The sequence below is a fragment of the Porcisia hertigi genome, chromosome 27, assembly GCF_017918235.1.
Source record: "Porcisia hertigi strain C119 chromosome 27, whole genome shotgun sequence".
Taxonomy (NCBI): domain Eukaryota; phylum Euglenozoa; class Kinetoplastea; order Trypanosomatida; family Trypanosomatidae; genus Porcisia; species Porcisia hertigi.
This window is the reverse complement of record NC_090586.1, coordinates 362,444-385,790: the sequence shown is the minus strand read 5'-3', so window position 1 is coordinate 385,790 and position 23,347 is coordinate 362,444. Positions and strand designations below refer to the sequence as shown.

The 23,347-nt window shown below is 57.5% G+C and overlaps 4 protein-coding genes across 4 annotated transcripts; all 4 read left to right on the top strand.

Annotated features, from left to right (window-relative positions):
• Positions 1-19,698: 19,698 nt before the first annotated feature.
• On the top strand, positions 19,699-19,995 carry JKF63_03260 (uncharacterized protein; the record flags this gene model as incomplete). Its single annotated transcript, XM_067899278.1, has 1 exon — positions 19,699-19,995. One exon carries the CDS (start codon positions 19,699-19,701, stop codon positions 19,993-19,995), a length of 297 nt encoding a protein of 98 aa, XP_067756068.1.
• Positions 19,996-20,847: 852 nt separating this feature from the next.
• JKF63_03258 (uncharacterized protein) lies at positions 20,848-21,144 on the top strand (the record flags this gene model as incomplete). Its single annotated transcript, XM_067899277.1, has 1 exon — positions 20,848-21,144. One exon carries the CDS (start codon positions 20,848-20,850, stop codon positions 21,142-21,144), a length of 297 nt encoding a protein of 98 aa, XP_067756067.1.
• Positions 21,145-21,319: 175 nt separating this feature from the next.
• On the top strand, positions 21,320-21,616 carry JKF63_03257 (uncharacterized protein; the record flags this gene model as incomplete). The annotated part of the gene is made up of 1 exon (XM_067899276.1): positions 21,320-21,616. The coding sequence occupies one exon, from the start codon at positions 21,320-21,322 to the stop codon at positions 21,614-21,616; it is 297 nt and encodes a 98-aa protein (XP_067756066.1).
• An 851-nt stretch (positions 21,617-22,467) lies between these two features.
• On the top strand, positions 22,468-22,764 carry JKF63_03255 (uncharacterized protein; the record flags this gene model as incomplete). Its single annotated transcript, XM_067899275.1, has 1 exon — positions 22,468-22,764. One exon carries the CDS (start codon positions 22,468-22,470, stop codon positions 22,762-22,764), a length of 297 nt encoding a protein of 98 aa, XP_067756065.1.
• Positions 22,765-23,347: the final 583 nt, after the last annotated feature.

Below are 23,347 nucleotides of genomic sequence, written 5' to 3'. Positions count from 1 at the left end.
TGAATACTATTCACATAGTTTCCTGTCAGTCCGAACACTGCATGAGGTCACAACATTTCTCAACTCAGCTCACACTGACGCTATGCTGCCGCGTGGGGTGTGATGAGGTGGGTGTACATCCGCGAGAGGGCCGCGAGTTCATCTTGACCTGTCTGGCGCCTGTCTTTACACTGATCAGTGACAGAACCCGCCCGAAAGTGCAAGAGAGAATAGGACTGAGCGGAGGCATGTGGTGGCTTGTGGCGTTGCAGTGCCGTGTCGTCTATGCCGGTGTTTGTACGCCTGCCTCCACCTGAGGTATCCTGTTGCAGCGCTTCTTCTTCCTGACCCGCCGCACAACACCCTTGGACTGGTGCGTGACCCATCGCACTGGAGTCCTTGTCCTGTTGTGCCAGAGGGTACACTGCCACTGCCCCCTCGGTGCCCCACCTCCCTTCCCGCGCCTGGGTGCTGCGCGAGCGGCGTGCACGTGATGAATACTATTCACATAGTTTCCTGTCAGTCCGAACACTGCATGAGGTCACAACATTTCTCAACTCAGCTCACACTGACGCTATGCTGCCGCGTGGGGTGTGTTCAAGTGTGTGCGCGTTTTTCGGGCGCAATTGTGAGGGTGGTGTAGGGGGTTTGCGTGTTTGGTGCGCGTGCATGTGCTGCTGAATGATGTACACATCTATGTTGGTCCAAACAGTTTGACGGGCGCATGAGAAGATACACATACAAATCACCTTTCGGCTGACATGCTTGGTGTGTGCGCGCGCGGTGTTTGTGTGTGTGTGTGTGTGTGTGTGTGTTGAGCGTGCGTGCGTGTCCACTCGCGGGACGCGAGTGCGCGGTGGTCCTGATGGAGAAACAATCACTGTTGTGCGCGAGCGAGGCGATGAGCGCACATTTCGAGCCAAAACAAAACTCAACAGGTCTGAGCCACCACCGCGGCTGTATGCGCTGCTGCATGCTGCACGTTGCCACGCTTAGCAAGGGGTGCATTGAGTCCTGCCGCCCTGCACTAGTGAGCGAGTAGGAGCATCAACTCCCCCAGATACGGTATGACTGAGTGCTGCGCCGGTGGCATCTCTGTTCCCTCGGTGTCCCCTCGGTGCCCCACCTCCCTTCCCGCGCCTGGGTGCTGCGCGAGCGGCGTGCACGTGATGAATACTATTCACATAGTTTCCTGTCAGTCCGAACACTGCATGAGGTCACAACATTTCTCAACTCAGCTCACACTGACGCTATGCTGCCGCGTGGGGTGTGTTCAAGTGTGTGCGCGTTTTTCGGGCGCAATTGTGAGGGTGGTGTAGGGGTTTGCGTGTTTGGTGCGCGTGCATGTGCTGCTGAATGATGTACACATCTATGTTGGTCCAAACAGTTTGACGGGCGCATGAGAAGATACACATACAAATCACCTTTCGGCTGACATGCTTGGTGTGTGCGCGCGCGGTGTTTGTGTGTGTGTGTGTGTGTGTGTGTGTTGAGCGTGCGTGCGTGTCCACTCGCGGGACGCGAGTGCGCGGTGGTCCTGATGGAGAAACAATCACTGTTGTGCGCGAGCGAGGCGATGAGCGCACATTTCGAGCCAAAACAAAACTCAACAGGTCTGAGCCACCACCGCGGCTGTATGCGCTGCTGCATGCTGCACGTTGCCACGCTTAGCAAGGGGTGCATTGAGTCCTGCCGCCCTGCACTAGTGAGCGAGTAGGAGCATCAACTCCCCCAGATACGGTATGACTGAGTGCTGCGCCGGTGGCATCTCTGTTCCCTCGGTGTCCCCTCGGTGCCCCACCTCCCTTCCCGCGCCTGGGTGCTGCGCGAGCGGCGTGCACGTGATGAATACTATTCACATAGTTTCCTGTCAGTCCGAACACTGCATGAGGTCACAACATTTCTCAACTCAGCTCACACTGACGCTATGCTGCCGCGTGGGGTGTGATGAGGTGGGTGTACATCCGCGAGAGGGCCGCGAGTTCATCTTGACCTGTCTGGCGCCTGTCTTTACACTGATCAGTGACAGAACCCGCCCGAAAGTGCAAGAGAGAATAGGACTGAGCGGAGGCATGTGGTGGCTTGTGGCGTTGCAGTGCCGTGTCGTCTATGCCGGTGTTTGTACGCCTGCCTCCACCTGAGGTATCCTGTTGCAGCGCTTCTTCTTCCTGACCCGCCGCACAACACCCTTGGACTGGTGCGTGACCCATCGCACTGGAGTCCTTGTCCTGTTGTGCCAGAGGGTACACTGCCACTGCCCCTCGGTGCCCCACCTCCCTTCCCGCGCCTGGGTGCTGCGCGAGCGGCGTGCACGTGATGAATACTATTCACATAGTTTCCTGTCAGTCCGAACACTGCATGAGGTCACAACATTTCTCAACTCAGCTCACACTGACGCTATGCTGCCGCGTGGGGTGTGTTCAAGTGTGTGCGCGTTTTTCGGGCGCAATTGTGAGGGTGGTGTAGGGGGTTTGCGTGTTTGGTGCGCGTGCATGTGCTGCTGAATGATGTACACATCTATGTTGGTCCAAACAGTTTGACGGGCGCATGAGAAGATACACATACAAATCACCTTTCGGCTGACATGCTTGGTGTGTGCGCGCGCGGTGTTTGTGTGTGTGTGTGTGTGTGTGTGTTGAGCGTGCGTGCGTGTCCACTCGCGGGACGCGAGTGCGCGGTGGTCCTGATGGAGAAACAATCACTGTTGTGCGCGAGCGAGGCGATGAGCGCACATTTCGAGCCAAAACAAAACTCAACAGGTCTGAGCCACCACCGCGGCTGTATGCGCTGCTGCATGCTGCACGTTGCCACGCTTAGCAAGGGGTGCATTGAGTCCTGCCGCCCTGCACTAGTGAGCGAGTAGGAGCATCAACTCCCCCAGATACGGTATGACTGAGTGCTGCGCCGGTGGCATCTCTGTTCCCTCGGTGTCCCCTCGGTGCCCCACCTCCCTTCCCGCGCCTGGGTGCTGCGCGAGCGGCGTGCACGTGATGAATACTATTCACATAGTTTCCTGTCAGTCCGAACACTGCATGAGGTCACAACATTTCTCAACTCAGCTCACACTGACGCTATGCTGCCGCGTGGGGTGTGTTCAAGTGTGTGCGCGTTTTTCGGGCGCAATTGTGAGGGTGGTGTAGGGGGTTTGCGTGTTTGGTGCGCGTGCATGTGCTGCTGAATGATGTACACATCTATGTTGGTCCAAACAGTTTGACGGGCGCATGAGAAGATACACATACAAATCACCTTTCGGCTGACATGCTTGGTGTGTGCGCGCGCGGTGTTTGTGTGTGTGTGTGTGTGTGTGTGTGTTGAGCGTGCGTGCGTGTCCACTCGCGGGACGCGAGTGCGCGGTGGTCCTGATGGAGAAACAATCACTGTTGTGCGCGAGCGAGGCGATGAGCGCACATTTCGAGCCAAAACAAAACTCAACAGGTCTGAGCCACCACCGCGGCTGTATGCGCTGCTGCATGCTGCACGTTGCCACGCTTAGCAAGGGGTGCATTGAGTCCTGCCGCCCTGCACTAGTGAGCGAGTAGGAGCATCAACTCCCCCAGATACGGTATGACTGAGTGCTGCGCCGGTGGCATCTCTGTTCCCTCGGTGTCCCCTCGGTGCCCCACCTCCCTTCCCGCGCCTGGGTGCTGCGCGAGCGGCGTGCACGTGATGAATACTATTCACATAGTTTCCTGTCAGTCCGAACACTGCATGAGGTCACAACATTTCTCAACTCAGCTCACACTGACGCTATGCTGCCGCGTGGGGTGTGATGAGGTGGGTGTACATCCGCGAGAGGGCCGCGAGTTCATCTTGACCTGTCTGGCGCCTGTCTTTACACTGATCAGTGACAGAACCCGCCCGAAAGTGCAAGAGAGAATAGGACTGAGCGGAGGCATGTGGTGGCTTGTGGCGTTGCAGTGCCGTGTCGTCTATGCCGGTGTTTGTACGCCTGCCTCCACCTGAGGTATCCTGTTGCAGCGCTTCTTCTTCCTGACCCGCCGCACAACACCCTTGGACTGGTGCGTGACCCATCGCACTGGAGTCCTTGTCCTGTTGTGCCAGAGGGTACACTGCCACTGCCCCCTCGGTGCCCCACCTCCCTTCCCGCGCCTGGGTGCTGCGCGAGCGGCGTGCACGTGATGAATACTATTCACATAGTTTCCTGTCAGTCCGAACACTGCATGAGGTCACAACATTTCTCAACTCAGCTCACACTGACGCTATGCTGCCGCGTGGGGTGTGTTCAAGTGTGTGCGCGTTTTTCGGGCGCAATTGTGAGGGTGGTGTAGGGGTTTGCGTGTTTGGTGCGCGTGCATGTGCTGCTGAATGATGTACACATCTATGTTGGTCCAAACAGTTTGACGGGCGCATGAGAAGATACACATACAAATCACCTTTCGGCTGACATGCTTGGTGTGTGCGCGCGCGGTGTTTGTGTGTGTGTGTGTGTGTGTGTGTGTTGAGCGTGCGTGCGTGTCCACTCGCGGGACGCGAGTGCGCGGTGGTCCTGATGGAGAAACAATCACTGTTGTGCGCGAGCGAGGCGATGAGCGCACATTTCGAGCCAAAACAAAACTCAACAGGTCTGAGCCACCACCGCGGCTGTATGCGCTGCTGCATGCTGCACGTTGCCACGCTTAGCAAGGGGTGCATTGAGTCCTGCCGCCCTGCACTAGTGAGCGAGTAGGAGCATCAACTCCCCCAGATACGGTATGACTGAGTGCTGCGCCGGTGGCATCTCTGTTCCCTCGGTGTCCCCTCGGTGCCCCACCTCCCTTCCCGCGCCTGGGTGCTGCGCGAGCGGCGTGCACGTGATGAATACTATTCACATAGTTTCCTGTCAGTCCGAACACTGCATGAGGTCACAACATTTCTCAACTCAGCTCACACTGACGCTATGCTGCCGCGTGGGGTGTGATGAGGTAGGTGTACATCCGCGAGAGGGCCGCGAGTTCATCTTGACCTGTCTGGCGCCTGTCTTTACACTGATCAGTGACAGAACCCGCCCGAAAGTGCAAGAGAGAATAGGACTGAGCGGAGGCATGTGGTGGCTTGTGGCGTTGCAGTGCCGTGTCGTCTATGCCGGTGTTTGTACGCCTGCCTCCACCTGAGGTATCCTGTTGCAGCGCTTCTTCTTCCTGACCCGCCGCACAACACCCTTGGACTGGTGCGTGACCCATCGCACTGGAGTCCTTGTCCTGTTGTGCCAGAGGGTACACTGCCACTGCCCCCTCGGTGCCCCACCTCCCTTCCCGCGCCTGGGTGCTGCGCGAGCGGCGTGCACGTGATGAATACTATTCACATAGTTTCCTGTCAGTCCGAACACTGCATGAGGTCACAACATTTCTCAACTCAGCTCACACTGACGCTATGCTGCCGCGTGGGGTGTGTTCAAGTGTGTGCGCGTTTTTCGGGCGCAATTGTGAGGGTGGTGTAGGGGGTTTGCGTGTTTGGTGCGCGTGCATGTGCTGCTGAATGATGTACACATCTATGTTGGTCCAAACAGTTTGACGGGCGCATGAGAAGATACACATACAAATCACCTTTCGGCTGACATGCTTGGTGTGTGCGCGCGCGGTGTTTGTGTGTGTGTGTGTGTGTGTGTGTGTGTGTGTGTGTGTGTGTTGAGCGTGCGTGCGTGTCCACTCGCGGGACGCGAGTGCGCGGTGGTCCTGATGGAGAAACAATCACTGTTGTGCGCGAGCGAGGCGATGAGCGCACATTTCGAGCCAAAACAAAACTCAACAGGTCTGAGCCACCACCGCGGCTGTATGCGCTGCTGCATGCTGCACGTTGCCACGCTTAGCAAGGGGTGCATTGAGTCCTGCCGCCCTGCACTAGTGAGCGAGTAGGAGCATCAACTCCCCCAGATACGGTATGACTGAGTGCTGCGCCGGTGGCATCTCTGTTCCCTCGGTGTCCCCTCGGTGCCCCACCTCCCTTCCCGCGCCTGGGTGCTGCGCGAGCGGCGTGCACGTGATGAATACTATTCACATAGTTTCCTGTCAGTCCGAACACTGCATGAGGTCACAACATTTCTCAACTCAGCTCACACTGACGCTATGCTGCCGCGTGGGGTGTGTTCAAGTGTGTGCGCGTTTTTCGGGCGCAATTGTGAGGGTGGTGTAGGGGTTTGCGTGTTTGGTGCGCGTGCATGTGCTGCTGAATGATGTACACATCTATGTTGGTCCAAACAGTTTGACGGGCGCATGAGAAGATACACATACAAATCACCTTTCGGCTGACATGCTTGGTGTGTGCGCGCGCGTGTTTGTGTGTGTGTGTGTGTGTGTGTGTGTGTGTGTGTTGAGCGTGCGTGCGTGTCCACTCGCGGGACGCGAGTGCGCGGTGGTCCTGATGGAGAAACAATCACTGTTGTGCGCGAGCGAGGCGATGAGCGCACATTTCGAGCCAAAACAAAACTCAACAGGTCTGAGCCACCACCGCGGCTGTATGCGCTGCTGCATGCTGCACGTTGCCACGCTTAGCAAGGGGTGCATTGAGTCCTGCCGCCCTGCACTAGTGAGCGAGTAGGAGCATCAACTCCCCCAGATACGGTATGACTGAGTGCTGCGCCGGTGGCATCTCTGTTCCCTCGGTGTCCCCTCGGTGCCCCACCTCCCTTCCCGCGCCTGGGTGCTGCGCGAGCGGCGTGCACGTGATGAATACTATTCACATAGTTTCCTGTCAGTCCGAACACTGCATGAGGTCACAACATTTCTCAACTCAGCTCACACTGACGCTATGCTGCCGCGTGGGGTGTGATGAGGTGGGTGTACATCCGCGAGAGGGCCGCGAGTTCATCTTGACCTGTCTGGCGCCTGTCTTTACACTGATCAGTGACAGAACCCGCCCGAAAGTGCAAGAGAGAATAGGACTGAGCGGAGGCATGTGGTGGCTTGTGGCGTTGCAATGCCGTGTCGTCTATGCCGGTGTTTGTACGCCTGCCTCCACCTGAGGTATCCTGTTGCAGCGCTTCTTCTTCCTGACCCGCCGCACAACACCCTTGGACTGGTGCGTGACCCATCGCACTGGAGTCCTTGTCCTGTTGTGCCAGAGGGTACACTGCCACTGCCCCTCGGTGCCCCACCTCCCTTCCCGCGCCTGGGTGCTGCGCGAGCGGCGTGCACGTGATGAATACTATTCACATAGTTTCCTGTCAGTCCGAACACTGCATGAGGTCACAACATTTCTCAACTCAGCTCACACTGACGCTATGCTGCCGCGTGGGGTGTGTTCAAGTGTGTGCGCGTTTTTCGGGCGCAATTGTGAGGGTGGTGTAGGGGTTTGCGTGTTTGGTGCGCGTGCATGTGCTGCTGAATGATGTACACATCTATGTTGGTCCAAACAGTTTGACGGGCGCATGAGAAGATACACATACAAATCACCTTTCGGCTGACATGCTTGGTGTGTGCGCGCGCGGTGTTTGTGTGTGTGTGTGTGTGTGTGTGTGTTGAGCGTGCGTGCGTGTCCACTCGCGGGACGCGAGTGCGCGGTGGTCCTGATGGAGAAACAATCACTGTTGTGCGCGAGCGAGGCGATGAGCGCACATTTCGAGCCAAAACAAAACTCAACAGGTCTGAGCCACCACCGCGGCTGTATGCGCTGCTGCATGCTGCACGTTGCCACGCTTAGCAAGGGGTGCATTGAGTCCTGCCGCCCTGCACTAGTGAGCGAGTAGGAGCATCAACTCCCCAGATACGGTATGACTGAGTGCTGCGCCGGTGGCATCTCTGTTCCCTCGGTGTCCCCTCGGTGCCCCACCTCCCTTCCCGCGCCTGGGTGCTGCGCGAGCGGCGTGCACGTGATGAATACTATTCACATAGTTTCCTGTCAGTCCGAACACTGCATGAGGTCACAACATTTCTCAACTCAGCTCACACTGACGCTATGCTGCCGCGTGGGGTGTGTTCAAGTGTGTGCGCGTTTTTCGGGCGCAATTGTGAGGGTGGTGTAGGGGTTTGCGTGTTTGGTGCGCGTGCATGTGCTGCTGAATGATGTACACATCTATGTTGGTCCAAACAGTTTGACGGGCGCATGAGAAGATACACATACAAATCACCTTTCGGCTGACATGCTTGGTGTGTGCGCGCGCGGTGTTTGTGTGTGTGTGTGTGTGTGTGTGTGTTGAGCGTGCGTGCGTGTCCACTCGCGGGACGCGAGTGCGCGGTGGTCCTGATGGAGAAACAATCACTGTTGTGCGCGAGCGAGGCGATGAGCGCACATTTCGAGCCAAAACAAAACTCAACAGGTCTGAGCCACCACCGCGGCTGTATGCGCTGCTGCATGCTGCACGTTGCCACGCTTAGCAAGGGGTGCATTGAGTCCTGCCGCCCTGCACTAGTGAGCGAGTAGGAGCATCAACTCCCCCAGATACGGTATGACTGAGTGCTGCGCCGGTGGCATCTCTGTTCCCTCGGTGTCCCCTCGGTGCCCCACCTCCCTTCCCGCGCCTGGGTGCTGCGCGAGCGGCGTGCACGTGATGAATACTATTCACATAGTTTCCTGTCAGTCCGAACACTGCATGAGGTCACAACATTTCTCAACTCAGCTCACACTGACGCTATGCTGCCGCGTGGGGTGTGATGAGGTGGGTGTACATCCGCGAGAGGGCCGCGAGTTCATCTTGACCTGTCTGGCGCCTGTCTTTACACTGATCAGTGACAGAACCCGCCCGAAAGTGCAAGAGAGAATAGGACTGAGCGGAGGCATGTGGTGGCTTGTGGCGTTGCAGTGCCGTGTCGTCTATGCCGGTGTTTGTACGCCTGCCTCCACCTGAGGTATCCTGTTGCAGCGCTTCTTCCTCCTGACCCGCCGCACAACACCCTTGGACTGGTGCGTGACCCATCGCACTGGAGTCCTTGTCCTGTTGTGCCAGAGGGTACACTGCCACTGCCCCCTCGGTGCCCCACCTCCCTTCCCGCGCCTGGGTGCTGCGCGAGCGGCGTGCACGTGATGAATACTATTCACATAGTTTCCTGTCAGTCCGAACACTGCATGAGGTCACAACATTTCTCAACTCAGCTCACACTGACGCTATGCTGCCGCGTGGGGTGTGTTCAAGTGTGTGCGCGTTTTTCGGGCGCAATTGTGAGGGTGGTGTAGGGGTTTGCGTGTTTGGTGCGCGTGCATGTGCTGCTGAATGATGTACACATCTATGTTGGTCCAAACAGTTTGACGGGCGCATGAGAAGATACACATACAAATCACCTTTCGGCTGACATGCTTGGTGTGTGCGCGCGCGGTGTTTGTGTGTGTGTGTGTGTGTGTGTGTGTGTGTGTGTTGAGCGTGCGTGCGTGTCCACTCGCGGGACGCGAGTGCGCGGTGGTCCTGATGGAGAAACAATCACTGTTGTGCGCGAGCGAGGCGATGAGCGCACATTTCGAGCCAAAACAAAACTCAACAGGTCTGAGCCACCACCGCGGCTGTATGCGCTGCTGCATGCTGCACGTTGCCACGCTTAGCAAGGGGTGCATTGAGTCCTGCCGCCCTGCACTAGTGAGCGAGTAGGAGCATCAACTCCCCCAGATACGGTATGACTGAGTGCTGCGCCGGTGGCATCTCTGTTCCCTCGGTGTCCCCTCGGTGCCCCACCTCCCTTCCCGCGCCTGGGTGCTGCGCGAGCGGCGTGCACGTGATGAATACTATTCACATAGTTTCCTGTCAGTCCGAACACTGCATGAGGTCACAACATTTCTCAACTCAGCTCACACTGACGCTATGCTGCCGCGTGGGGTGTGTTCAAGTGTGTGCGCGTTTTTCGGGCGCAATTGTGAGGGTGGTGTAGGGGTTTGCGTGTTTGGTGCGCGTGCATGTGCTGCTGAATGATGTACACATCTATGTTGGTCCAAACAGTTTGACGGGCGCATGAGAAGATACACATACAAATCACCTTTCGGCTGACATGCTTGGTGTGTGCGCGCGCGGTGTTTGTGTGTGTGTGTGTGTGTGTGTGTTGAGCGTGCGTGCGTGTCCACTCGCGGGACGCGAGTGCGCGGTGGTCCTGATGGAGAAACAATCACTGTTGTGCGCGAGCGAGGCGATGAGCGCACATTTCGAGCCAAAACAAAACTCAACAGGTCTGAGCCACCACCGCGGCTGTATGCGCTGCTGCATGCTGCACGTTGCCACGCTTAGCAAGGGGTGCATTGAGTCCTGCCGCCCTGCACTAGTGAGCGAGTAGGAGCATCAACTCCCCAGATACGGTATGACTGAGTGCTGCGCCGGTGGCATCTCTGTTCCCTCGGTGTCCCCTCGGTGCCCCACCTCCCTTCCCGCGCCTGGGTGCTGCGCGAGCGGCGTGCACGTGATGAATACTATTCACATAGTTTCCTGTCAGTCCGAACACTGCATGAGGTCACAACATTTCTCAACTCAGCTCACACTGACGCTATGCTGCCGCGTGGGGTGTGTTCAAGTGTGTGCGCGTTTTTCGGGCGCAATTGTGAGGGTGGTGTAGGGGGTTTGCGTGTTTGGTGCGCGTGCATGTGCTGCTGAATGATGTACACATCTATGTTGGTCCAAACAGTTTGACGGGCGCATGAGAAGATACACATACAAATCACCTTTCGGCTGACATGCTTGGTGTGTGCGCGCGCGGTGTTTGTGTGTGTGTGTGTGTGTGTGTGTGTGTGTGTTGAGCGTGCGTGCGTGTCCACTCGCGGGACGCGAGTGCGCGGTGGTCCTGATGGAGAAACAATCACTGTTGTGCGCGAGCGAGGCGATGAGCGCACATTTCGAGCCAAAACAAAACTCAACAGGTCTGAGCCACCACCGCGGCTGTATGCGCTGCTGCATGCTGCACGTTGCCACGCTTAGCAAGGGGTGCATTGAGTCCTGCCGCCCTGCACTAGTGAGCGAGTAGGAGCATCAACTCCCCAGATACGGTATGACTGAGTGCTGCGCCGGTGGCATCTCTGTTCCCTCGGTGTCCCCTCGGTGCCCCACCTCCCTTCCCGCGCCTGGGTGCTGCGCGAGCGGCGTGCACGTGATGAATACTATTCACATAGTTTCCTGTCAGTCCGAACACTGCATGAGGTCACAACATTTCTCAACTCAGCTCACACTGACGCTATGCTGCCGCGTGGGGTGTGTTCAAGTGTGTGCGCGTTTTTCGGGCGCAATTGTGAGGGTGGTGTAGGGGGTTTGCGTGTTTGGTGCGCGTGCATGTGCTGCTGAATGATGTACACATCTATGTTGGTCCAAACAGTTTGACGGGCGCATGAGAAGATACACATACAAATCACCTTTCGGCTGACATGCTTGGTGTGTGCGCGCGCGGTGTTTGTGTGTGTGTGTGTGTGTGTGTGTTGAGCGTGCGTGCGTGTCCACTCGCGGGACGCGAGTGCGCGGTGGTCCTGATGGAGAAACAATCACTGTTGTGCGCGAGCGAGGCGATGAGCGCACATTTCGAGCCAAAACAAAACTCAACAGGTCTGAGCCACCACCGCGGCTGTATGCGCTGCTGCATGCTGCACGTTGCCACGCTTAGCAAGGGGTGCATTGAGTCCTGCCGCCCTGCACTAGTGAGCGAGTAGGAGCATCAACTCCCCCAGATACGGTATGACTGAGTGCTGCGCCGGTGGCATCTCTGTTCCCTCGGTGTCCCCTCGGTGCCCCACCTCCCTTCCCGCGCCTGGGTGCTGCGCGAGCGGCGTGCACGTGATGAATACTATTCACATAGTTTCCTGTCAGTCCGAACACTGCATGAGGTCACAACATTTCTCAACTCAGCTCACACTGACGCTATGCTGCCGCGTGGGGTGTGATGAGGTGGGTGTACATCCGCGAGAGGGCCGCGAGTTCATCTTGACCTGTCTGGCGCCTGTCTTTACACTGATCAGTGACAGAACCCGCCCGAAAGTGCAAGAGAGAATAGGACTGAGCGGAGGCATGTGGTGGCTTGTGGCGTTGCAGTGCCGTGTCGTCTATGCCGGTGTTTGTACGCCTGCCTCCACCTGAGGTATCCTGTTGCAGCGCTTCTTCCTCCTGACCCGCCGCACAACACCCTTGGACTGGTGCGTGACCCATCGCACTGGAGTCCTTGTCCTGTTGTGCCAGAGGGTACACTGCCACTGCCCCCTCGGTGCCCCACCTCCCTTCCCGCGCCTGGGTGCTGCGCGAGCGGCGTGCACGTGATGAATACTATTCACATAGTTTCCTGTCAGTCCGAACACTGCATGAGGTCACAACATTTCTCAACTCAGCTCACACTGACGCTATGCTGCCGCGTGGGGTGTGTTCAAGTGTGTGCGCGTTTTTCGGGCGCAATTGTGAGGGTGGTGTAGGGGGTTTGCGTGTTTGGTGCGCGTGCATGTGCTGCTGAATGATGTACACATCTATGTTGGTCCAAACAGTTTGACGGGCGCATGAGAAGATACACATACAAATCACCTTTCGGCTGACATGCTTGGTGTGTGCGCGCGCGGTGTTTGTGTGTGTGTGTGTGTGTGTGTGTGTGTGTTGAGCGTGCGTGCGTGTCCACTCGCGGGACGCGAGTGCGCGGTGGTCCTGATGGAGAAACAATCACTGTTGTGCGCGAGCGAGGCGATGAGCGCACATTTCGAGCCAAAACAAAACTCAACAGGTCTGAGCCACCACCGCGGCTGTATGCGCTGCTGCATGCTGCACGTTGCCACGCTTAGCAAGGGGTGCATTGAGTCCTGCCGCCCTGCACTAGTGAGCGAGTAGGAGCATCAACTCCCCCAGATACGGTATGACTGAGTGCTGCGCCGGTGGCATCTCTGTTCCCTCGGTGTCCCCTCGGTGCCCCACCTCCCTTCCCGCGCCTGGGTGCTGCGCGAGCGGCGTGCACGTGATGAATACTATTCACATAGTTTCCTGTCAGTCCGAACACTGCATGAGGTCACAACATTTCTCAACTCAGCTCACACTGACGCTATGCTGCCGCGTGGGGTGTGTTCAAGTGTGTGCGCGTTTTTCGGGCGCAATTGTGAGGGTGGTGTAGGGGGTTTGCGTGTTTGGTGCGCGTGCATGTGCTGCTGAATGATGTACACATCTATGTTGGTCCAAACAGTTTGACGGGCGCATGAGAAGATACACATACAAATCACCTTTCGGCTGACATGCTTGGTGTGTGCGCGCGCGGTGTTTGTGTGTGTGTGTGTGTGTGTGTGTGTTGAGCGTGCGTGCGTGTCCACTCGCGGGACGCGAGTGCGCGGTGGTCCTGATGGAGAAACAATCACTGTTGTGCGCGAGCGAGGCGATGAGCGCACATTTCGAGCCAAAACAAAACTCAACAGGTCTGAGCCACCACCGCGGCTGTATGCGCTGCTGCATGCTGCACGTTGCCACGCTTAGCAAGGGGTGCATTGAGTCCTGCCGCCCTGCACTAGTGAGCGAGTAGGAGCATCAACTCCCCCAGATACGGTATGACTGAGTGCTGCGCCGGTGGCATCTCTGTTCCCTCGGTGTCCCCTCGGTGCCCCACCTCCCTTCCCGCGCCTGGGTGCTGCGCGAGCGGCGTGCACGTGATGAATACTATTCACATAGTTTCCTGTCAGTCCGAACACTGCATGAGGTCACAACATTTCTCAACTCAGCTCACACTGACGCTATGCTGCCGCGTGGGGTGTGTTCAAGTGTGTGCGCGTTTTTCGGGCGCAATTGTGAGGGTGGTGTAGGGGGTTTGCGTGTTTGGTGCGCGTGCATGTGCTGCTGAATGATGTACACATCTATGTTGGTCCAAACAGTTTGACGGGCGCATGAGAAGATACACATACAAATCACCTTTCGGCTGACATGCTTGGTGTGTGCGCGCGCGGTGTTTGTGTGTGTGTGTGTGTGTGTGTGTGTGTGTGTGTGTTGAGCGTGCGTGCGTGTCCACTCGCGGGACGCGAGTGCGCGGTGGTCCTGATGGAGAAACAATCACTGTTGTGCGCGAGCGAGGCGATGAGCGCACATTTCGAGCCAAAACAAAACTCAACAGGTCTGAGCCACCACCGCGGCTGTATGCGCTGCTGCATGCTGCACGTTGCCACGCTTAGCAAGGGGTGCATTGAGTCCTGCCGCCCTGCACTAGTGAGCGAGTAGGAGCATCAACTCCCCCAGATACGGTATGACTGAGTGCTGCGCCGGTGGCATCTCTGTTCCCTCGGTGTCCCCTCGGTGCCCCACCTCCCTTCCCGCGCCTGGGTGCTGCGCGAGCGGCGTGCACGTGATGAATACTATTCACATAGTTTCCTGTCAGTCCGAACACTGCATGAGGTCACAACATTTCTCAACTCAGCTCACACTGACGCTATGCTGCCGCGTGGGGTGTGATGAGGTGGGTGTACATCCGCGAGAGGGCCGCGAGTTCATCTTGACCTGTCTGGCGCCTGTCTTTACACTGATCAGTGACAGAACCCGCCCGAAAGTGCAAGAGAGAATAGGACTGAGCGGAGGCATGTGGTGGCTTGTGGCGTTGCAGTGCCGTGTCGTCTATGCCGGTGTTTGTACGCCTGCCTCCACCTGAGGTATCCTGTTGCAGCGCTTCTTCCTCCTGACCCGCCGCACAACACCCTTGGACTGGTGCGTGACCCATCGCACTGGAGTCCTTGTCCTGTTGTGCCAGAGGGTACACTGCCACTGCCCCCTCGGTGCCCCACCTCCCTTCCCGCGCCTGGGTGCTGCGCGAGCGGCGTGCACGTGATGAATACTATTCACATAGTTTCCTGTCAGTCCGAACACTGCATGAGGTCACAACATTTCTCAACTCAGCTCACACTGACGCTATGCTGCCGCGTGGGGTGTGTTCAAGTGTGTGCGCGTTTTTCGGGCGCAATTGTGAGGGTGGTGTAGGGGGTTTGCGTGTTTGGTGCGCGTGCATGTGCTGCTGAATGATGTACACATCTATGTTGGTCCAAACAGTTTGACGGGCGCATGAGAAGATACACATACAAATCACCTTTCGGCTGACATGCTTGGTGTGTGCGCGCGCGGTGTTTGTGTGTGTGTGTGTGTGTGTGTGTGTTGAGCGTGCGTGCGTGTCCACTCGCGGGACGCGAGTGCGCGGTGGTCCTGATGGAGAAACAATCACTGTTGTGCGCGAGCGAGGCGATGAGCGCACATTTCGAGCCAAAACAAAACTCAACAGGTCTGAGCCACCACCGCGGCTGTATGCGCTGCTGCATGCTGCACGTTGCCACGCTTAGCAAGGGGTGCATTGAGTCCTGCCGCCCTGCACTAGTGAGCGAGTAGGAGCATCAACTCCCCCAGATACGGTATGACTGAGTGCTGCGCCGGTGGCATCTCTGTTCCCTCGGTGTCCCCTCGGTGCCCCACCTCCCTTCCCGCGCCTGGGTGCTGCGCGAGCGGCGTGCACGTGATGAATACTATTCACATAGTTTCCTGTCAGTCCGAACACTGCATGAGGTCACAACATTTCTCAACTCAGCTCACACTGACGCTATGCTGCCGCGTGGGGTGTGATGAGGTGGGTGTACATCCGCGAGAGGGCCGCGAGTTCATCTTGACCTGTCTGGCGCCTGTCTTTACACTGATCAGTGACAGAACCCGCCCGAAAGTGCAAGAGAGAATAGGACTGAGCGGAGGCATGTGGTGGCTTGTGGCGTTGCAGTGCCGTGTCGTCTATGCCGGTGTTTGTACGCCTGCCTCCACCTGAGGTATCCTGTTGCAGCGCTTCTTCTTCCTGACCCGCCGCACAACACCCTTGGACTGGTGCGTGACCCATCGCACTGGAGTCCTTGTCCTGTTGTGCCAGAGGGTACACTGCCACTGCCCCCTCGGTGCCCCACCTCCCTTCCCGCGCCTGGGTGCTGCGCGAGCGGCGTGCACGTGATGAATACTATTCACATAGTTTCCTGTCAGTCCGAACACTGCATGAGGTCACAACATTTCTCAACTCAGCTCACACTGACGCTATGCTGCCGCGTGGGGTGTGTTCAAGTGTGTGCGCGTTTTTCGGGCGCAATTGTGAGGGTGGTGTAGGGGGTTTGCGTGTTTGGTGCGCGTGCATGTGCTGCTGAATGATGTACACATCTATGTTGGTCCAAACAGTTTGACGGGCGCATGAGAAGATACACATACAAATCACCTTTCGGCTGACATGCTTGGTGTGTGCGCGCGCGGTGTTTGTGTGTGTGTGTGTGTGTGTGTGTGTTGAGCGTGCGTGCGTGTCCACTCGCGGGACGCGAGTGCGCGGTGGTCCTGATGGAGAAACAATCACTGTTGTGCGCGAGCGAGGCGATGAGCGCACATTTCGAGCCAAAACAAAACTCAACAGGTCTGAGCCACCACCGCGGCTGTATGCGCTGCTGCATGCTGCACGTTGCCACGCTTAGCAAGGGGTGCATTGAGTCCTGCCGCCCTGCACTAGTGAGCGAGTAGGAGCATCAACTCCCCCAGATACGGTATGACTGAGTGCTGCGCCGGTGGCATCTCTGTTCCCTCGGTGTCCCCTCGGTGCCCCACCTCCCTTCCCGCGCCTGGGTGCTGCGCGAGCGGCGTGCACGTGATGAATACTATTCACATAGTTTCCTGTCAGTCCGAACACTGCATGAGGTCACAACATTTCTCAACTCAGCTCACACTGACGCTATGCTGCCGCGTGGGGTGTGATGAGGTGGGTGTACATCCGCGAGAGGGCCGCGAGTTCATCTTGACCTGTCTGGCGCCTGTCTTTACACTGATCAGTGACAGAACCCGCCCGAAAGTGCAAGAGAGAATAGGACTGAGCGGAGGCATGTGGTGGCTTGTGGCGTTGCAGTGCCGTGTCGTCTATGCCGGTGTTTGTACGCCTGCCTCCACCTGAGGTATCCTGTTGCAGCGCTTCTTCTTCCTGACCCGCCGCACAACACCCTTGGACTGGTGCGTGACCCATCGCACTGGAGTCCTTGTCCTGTTGTGCCAGAGGGTACACTGCCACTGCCCCCTCGGTGCCCCACCTCCCTTCCCGCGCCTGGGTGCTGCGCGAGCGGCGTGCACGTGATGAATACTATTCACATAGTTTCCTGTCAGTCCGAACACTGCATGAGGTCACAACATTTCTCAACTCAGCTCACACTGACGCTATGCTGCCGCGTGGGGTGTGTTCAAGTGTGTGCGCGTTTTTCGGGCGCAATTGTGAGGGTGGTGTAGGGGGTTTGCGTGTTTGGTGCGCGTGCATGTGCTGCTGAATGATGTACACATCTATGTTGGTCCAAACAGTTTGACGGGCGCATGAGAAGATACACATACAAATCACCTTTCGGCTGACATGCTTGGTGTGTGCGCGCGCGGTGTTTGTGTGTGTGTGTGTGTGTGTGTGTTGAGCGTGCGTGCGTGTCCACTCGCGGGACGCGAGTGCGCGGTGGTCCTGATGGAGAAACAATCACTGTTGTGCGCGAGCGAGGCGATGAGCGCACATTTCGAGCCAAAACAAAACTCAACAGGTCTGAGCCACCACCGCGGCTGTATGCGCTGCTGCATGCTGCACGTTGCCACGCTTAGCAAGGGGTGCATTGAGTCCTGCCGCCCTGCACTAGTGAGCGAGTAGGAGCATCAACTCCCCCAGATACGGTATGACTGAGTGCTGCGCCGGTGGCATCTCTGTTCCCTCGGTGTCCCCTCGGTGCCCCACCTCCCTTCCCGCGCCTGGGTGCTGCGCGAGCGGCGTGCACGTGATGAATACTATTCACATAGTTTCCTGTCAGTCCGAACACTGCATGAGGTCACAACATTTCTCAACTCAGCTCACACTGACGCTATGCTGCCGCGTGGGGTGTGATGAGGTGGGTGTACATCCGCGAGAGGGCCGCGAGTTCATCTTGACCTGTCTGGCGCCTGTCTTTACACTGATCAGTGACAGAACCCGCCCGAAAGTGCAAGAGAGAATAGGACTGAGCGGAGGCATGTGGTGGCTTGTGGCGTTGCAGTGCCGTGTCGTCTATGCCGGTGTTTGTACGCCTGCCTCCACCTGAGGTATCCTGTTGCAGCGCTTCTTCTTCCTGACCCGCCGCACAACACCCTTGGACTGGTGCGTGACCCATCGCACTGGAGTCCTTGTCCTGTTGTGCCAGAGGGTACACTGCCACTGCCCCCTCGGTGCCCCACCTCCCTTCCCGCGCCTGGGTGCTGCGCGAGCGGCGTGCACGTGATGAATACTATTCACATAGTTTCCTGTCAGTCCGAACACTGCATGAGGTCACAACATTTCTCAACTCAGCTCACACTGACGCTATGCTGCCGCGTGGGGTGTGATGAGGTGGGTGTACATCCGCGAGAGGGCCGCGAGTTCATCTTGACCTGTCTGGCGCCTGTCTTTACACTGATCAGTGACAGAACCCGCCCGAAAGTGCAAGAGAGAATAGGACTGAGCGGAGGCATGTGGTGGCTTGTGGCGTTGCAGTGCCGTGTCGTCTATGCCGGTGTTTGTACGCCTGCCTCCACCTGAGGTATCCTGTTGCAGCGCTTCTTCCTCCTGACCCGCCGCACAACACCCTTGGACTGGTGCGTGACCCATCGCACTGGAGTCCTTGTCCTGTTGTGCCAGAGGGTACACTGCCACTGCCCCCTCGGTGCCCCACCTCCCTTCCCGCGCCTGGGTGCTGCGCGAGCGGCGTGCACGTGATGAATACTATTCACATAGTTTCCTGTCAGTCCGAACACTGCATGAGGTCACAACATTTCTCAACTCAGCTCACACTGACGCTATGCTGCCGCGTGGGGTGTGTTCAAGTGTGTGCGCGTTTTTCGGGCGCAATTGTGAGGGTGGTGTAGGGGGTTTGCGTGTTTGGTGCGCGTGCATGTGCTGCTGAATGATGTACACATCTATGTTGGTCCAAACAGTTTGACGGGCGCATGAGAAGATACACATACAAATCACCTTTCGGCTGACATGCTTGGTGTGTGCGCGCGCGGTGTTTGTGTGTGTGTGTGTGTGTGTGTGTGTTGAGCGTGCGTGCGTGTCCACTCGCGGGACGCGAGTGCGCGGTGGTCCTGATGGAGAAACAATCACTGTTGTGCGCGAGCGAGGCGATGAGCGCACATTTCGAGCCAAAACAAAACTCAACAGGTCTGAGCCACCACCGCGGCTGTATGCGCTGCTGCATGCTGCACGTTGCCACGCTTAGCAAGGGGTGCATTGAGTCCTGCCGCCCTGCACTAGTGAGCGAGTAGGAGCATCAACTCCCCCAGATACGGTATGACTGAGTGCTGCGCCGGTGGCATCTCTGTTCCCTCGGTGTCCCCTCGGTGCCCCACCTCCCTTCCCGCGCCTGGGTGCTGCGCGAGCGGCGTGCACGTGATGAATACTATTCACATAGTTTCCTGTCAGTCCGAACACTGCATGAGGTCACAACATTTCTCAACTCAGCTCACACTGACGCTATGCTGCCGCGTGGGGTGTGATGAGGTGGGTGTACATCCGCGAGAGGGCCGCGAGTTCATCTTGACCTGTCTGGCGCCTGTCTTTACACTGATCAGTGACAGAACCCGCCCGAAAGTGCAAGAGAGAATAGGACTGAGCGGAGGCATGTGGTGGCTTGTGGCGTTGCAGTGCCGTGTCGTCTATGCCGGTGTTTGTACGCCTGCCTCCACCTGAGGTATCCTGTTGCAGCGCTTCTTCTTCCTGACCCGCCGCACAACACCCTTGGACTGGTGCGTGACCCATCGCACTGGAGTCCTTGTCCTGTTGTGCCAGAGGGTACACTGCCACTGCCCCTCGGTGCCCCACCTCCCTTCCCGCGCCTGGGTGCTGCGCGAGCGGCGTGCACGTGATGAATACTATTCACATAGTTTCCTGTCAGTCCGAACACTGCATGAGGTCACAACATTTCTCAACTCAGCTCACACTGACGCTATGCTGCCGCGTGGGGTGTGATGAGGTGGGTGTACATCCGCGAGAGGGCCGCGAGTTCATCTTGACCTGTCTGGCGCCTGTCTTTACACTGATCAGTGACAGAACCCGCCCGAAAGTGCAAGAGAGAATAGGACTGAGCGGAGGCATGTGGTGGCTTGTGGCGTTGCAGTGCCGTGTCGTCTATGCCGGTGTTTGTACGCCTGCCTCCACCTGAGGTATCCTGTTGCAGCGCTTCTTCCTCCTGACCCGCCGCACAACACCCTTGGACTGGTGCGTGACCCATCGCACTGGAGTCCTTGTCCTGTTGTGCCAGAGGGTACACTGCCACTGCCCCCTCGGTGCCCCACCTCCCTTCCCGCGCCTGGGTGCTGCGCGAGCGGCGTGCACGTGATGAATACTATTCACATAGTTTCCTGTCAGTCCGAACACTGCATGAGGTCACAACATTTCTCAACTCAGCTCACACTGACGCTATGCTGCCGCGTGGGGTGTGTTCAAGTGTGTGCGCGTTTTTCGGGCGCAATTGTGAGGGTGGTGTAGGGGGTTTGCGTGTTTGGTGCGCGTGCATGTGCTGCTGAATGATGTACACATCTATGTTGGTCCAAACAGTTTGACGGGCGCATGAGAAGATACACATACAAATCACCTTTCGGCTGACATGCTTGGTGTGTGCGCGCGCGGTGTTTGTGTGTGTGTGTGTGTGTGTGTGTGTTGAGCGTGCGTGCGTGTCCACTCGCGGGACGCGAGTGCGCGGTGGTCCTGATGGAGAAACAATCACTGTTGTGCGCGAGCGAGGCGATGAGCGCACATTTCGAGCCAAAACAAAACTCAACAGGTCTGAGCCACCACCGCGGCTGTATGCGCTGCTGCATGCTGCACGTTGCCACGCTTAGCAAGGGGTGCATTGAGTCCTGCCGCCCTGCACTAGTGAGCGAGTAGGAGCATCAACTCCCCCAGATACGGTATGACTGAGTGCTGCGCCGGTGGCATCTCTGTTCCCTCGGTGTCCCCTCGGTGCCCCACCTCCCTTCCCGCGCCTGGGTGCTGCGCGAGCGGCGTGCACGTGATGAATACTATTCACATAGTTTCCTGTCAGTCCGAACACTGCATGAGGTCACAACATTTCTCAACTCAGCTCACACTGACGCTATGCTGCCGCGTGGGGTGTGATGAGGTGGGTGTACATCCGCGAGAGGGCCGCGAGTTCATCTTGACCTGTCTGGCGCCTGTCTTTACACTGATCAGTGACAGAACCCGCCCGAAAGTGCAAGAGAGAATAGGACTGAGCGGAGGCATGTGGTGGCTTGTGGCGTTGCAGTGCCGTGTCGTCTATGCCGGTGTTTGTACGCCTGCCTCCACCTGAGGTATCCTGTTGCAGCGCTTCTTCTTCCTGACCCGCCGCACAACACCCTTGGACTGGTGCGTGACCCATCGCACTGGAGTCCTTGTCCTGTTGTGCCAGAGGGTACACTGCCACTGCCCCTCGGTGCCCCACCTCCCTTCCCGCGCCTGGGTGCTGCGCGAGCGGCGTGCACGTGATGAATACTATTCACATAGTTTCCTGTCAGTCCGAACACTGCATGAGGTCACAACATTTCTCAACTCAGCTCACACTGACGCTATGCTGCCGCGTGGGGTGTGATGAGGTGGGTGTACATCCGCGAGAGGGCCGCGAGTTCATCTTGACCTGTCTGGCGCCTGTCTTTACACTGATCAGTGACAGAACCCGCCCGAAAGTGCAAGAGAGAATAGGACTGAGCGGAGGCATGTGGTGGCTTGTGGCGTTGCAGTGCCGTGTCGTCTATGCCGGTGTTTGTACGCCTGCCTCCACCTGAGGTATCCTGTTGCAGCGCTTCTTCTTCCTGACCCGCCGCACAACACCCTTGGACTGGTGCGTGACCCATCGCACTGGAGTCCTTGTCCTGTTGTGCCAGAGGGTACACTGCCACTGCCCCCTCGGTGCCCCACCTCCCTTCCCGCGCCTGGGTGCTGCGCGAGCGGCGTGCACGTGATGAATACTATTCACATAGTTTCCTGTCAGTCCGAACACTGCATGAGGTCACAACATTTCTCAACTCAGCTCACACTGACGCTATGCTGCCGCGTGGGGTGTGTTCAAGTGTGTGCGCGTTTTTCGGGCGCAATTGTGAGGATGGTGTAGGGGTTTGCGTGTTTGGTGCGCGTGCATGTGCTGCTGAATGATGTACACATCTATGTTGGTCCAAACAGTTTGACGGGCGCATGAGAAGATACACATACAAATCACCTTTCGGCTGACATGCTTGGTGTGTGCGCGCGCGGTGTTTGTGTGTGTGTGTGTGTGTGTGTGTGTTGAGCGTGCGTGCGTGTCCACTCGCGGGACGCGAGTGCGCGGTGGTCCTGATGGAGAAACAATCACTGTTGTGCGCGAGCGAGGCGATGAGCGCACATTTCGAGCCAAAACAAAACTCAACAGGTCTGAGCCACCACCGCGGCTGTATGCGCTGCTGCATGCTGCACGTTGCCACGCTTAGCAAGGGGTGCATTGAGTCCTGTCGCCCTGCACTAGTGAGCGAGTAGGAGCATCAACTCCCCCAGATACGGTATGACTGAGTGCTGCGCCGGTGGCATCTCTGTTCCCTCGGTGTCCCCTCGGTGCCCCACCTCCCTTCCCGCGCCTGGGTGCTGCGCGAGCGGCGTGCACGTGATGAATACTATTCACATAGTTTCCTGTCAGTCCGAACAGTGCATGAGGTCACAACATTTCTCAACTCAGCTCACACTGACGCTATGCTGCCGCGTGGGGTGTGATGAGGTGGGTGTACATCCGCGAGAGGGCCGCGAGTTCATCTTGACCTGTCTGGCGCCTGTCTTTACACTGATCAGTGACAGAACCCGCCCGAAAGTGCAAGAGAGAATAGGACTGAGCGGAGGCATGTGGTGGCTTGTGGCGTTGCAGTGCCGTGTCGTCTATGCCGGTGTTTGTACGCCTGCCTCCACCTGAGGTATCCTGTTGCAGCGCTTCTTCCTCCTGACCCGCCGCACAACACCCTTGGACTGGTGTGCGTGACCCATCGCACTGCAGTCCTTGTCCTGTTGTGCCAGAGGGGGTACGCTGCCACTGCCCCCTCGGTGCCCCACCTCCCTTCCCGCGCCTGGGTGCTGCGCGAGCGGCGTGCACGTGATGAATACTATTCACATAGTTTCCTGTCAGTCCGAACACTGCATGAGGCCACAACATCTCCCAACTCAGTCCACGCTGACGCTATGCTGCCGCGTGGGGTGTGCTCAGGTGTGTGTGTGTGTGCTATTCTGAGGAGATGATGACAGGGATGTTGAGAACGCAGACTTGTATATGGATGCTGCTCCTGTACCCAGTTTACTATAATGGATGCAGGTATGCCGTAGTGTGATGCAGTTTATCATGTTTTCACAGGCTACACGTTTCAATTTTTTGTACGCTTTTGGTGCTGAGGCGCATGCAGAGGGGGGGGGAGGGTCGCCCTCCGGTTCTCCTACGCGCTTCTGAGAATCCGCACGATGAGTATTCGCCAGTAATGGTGGTCATCGCTCGTGGATTTGTGTCC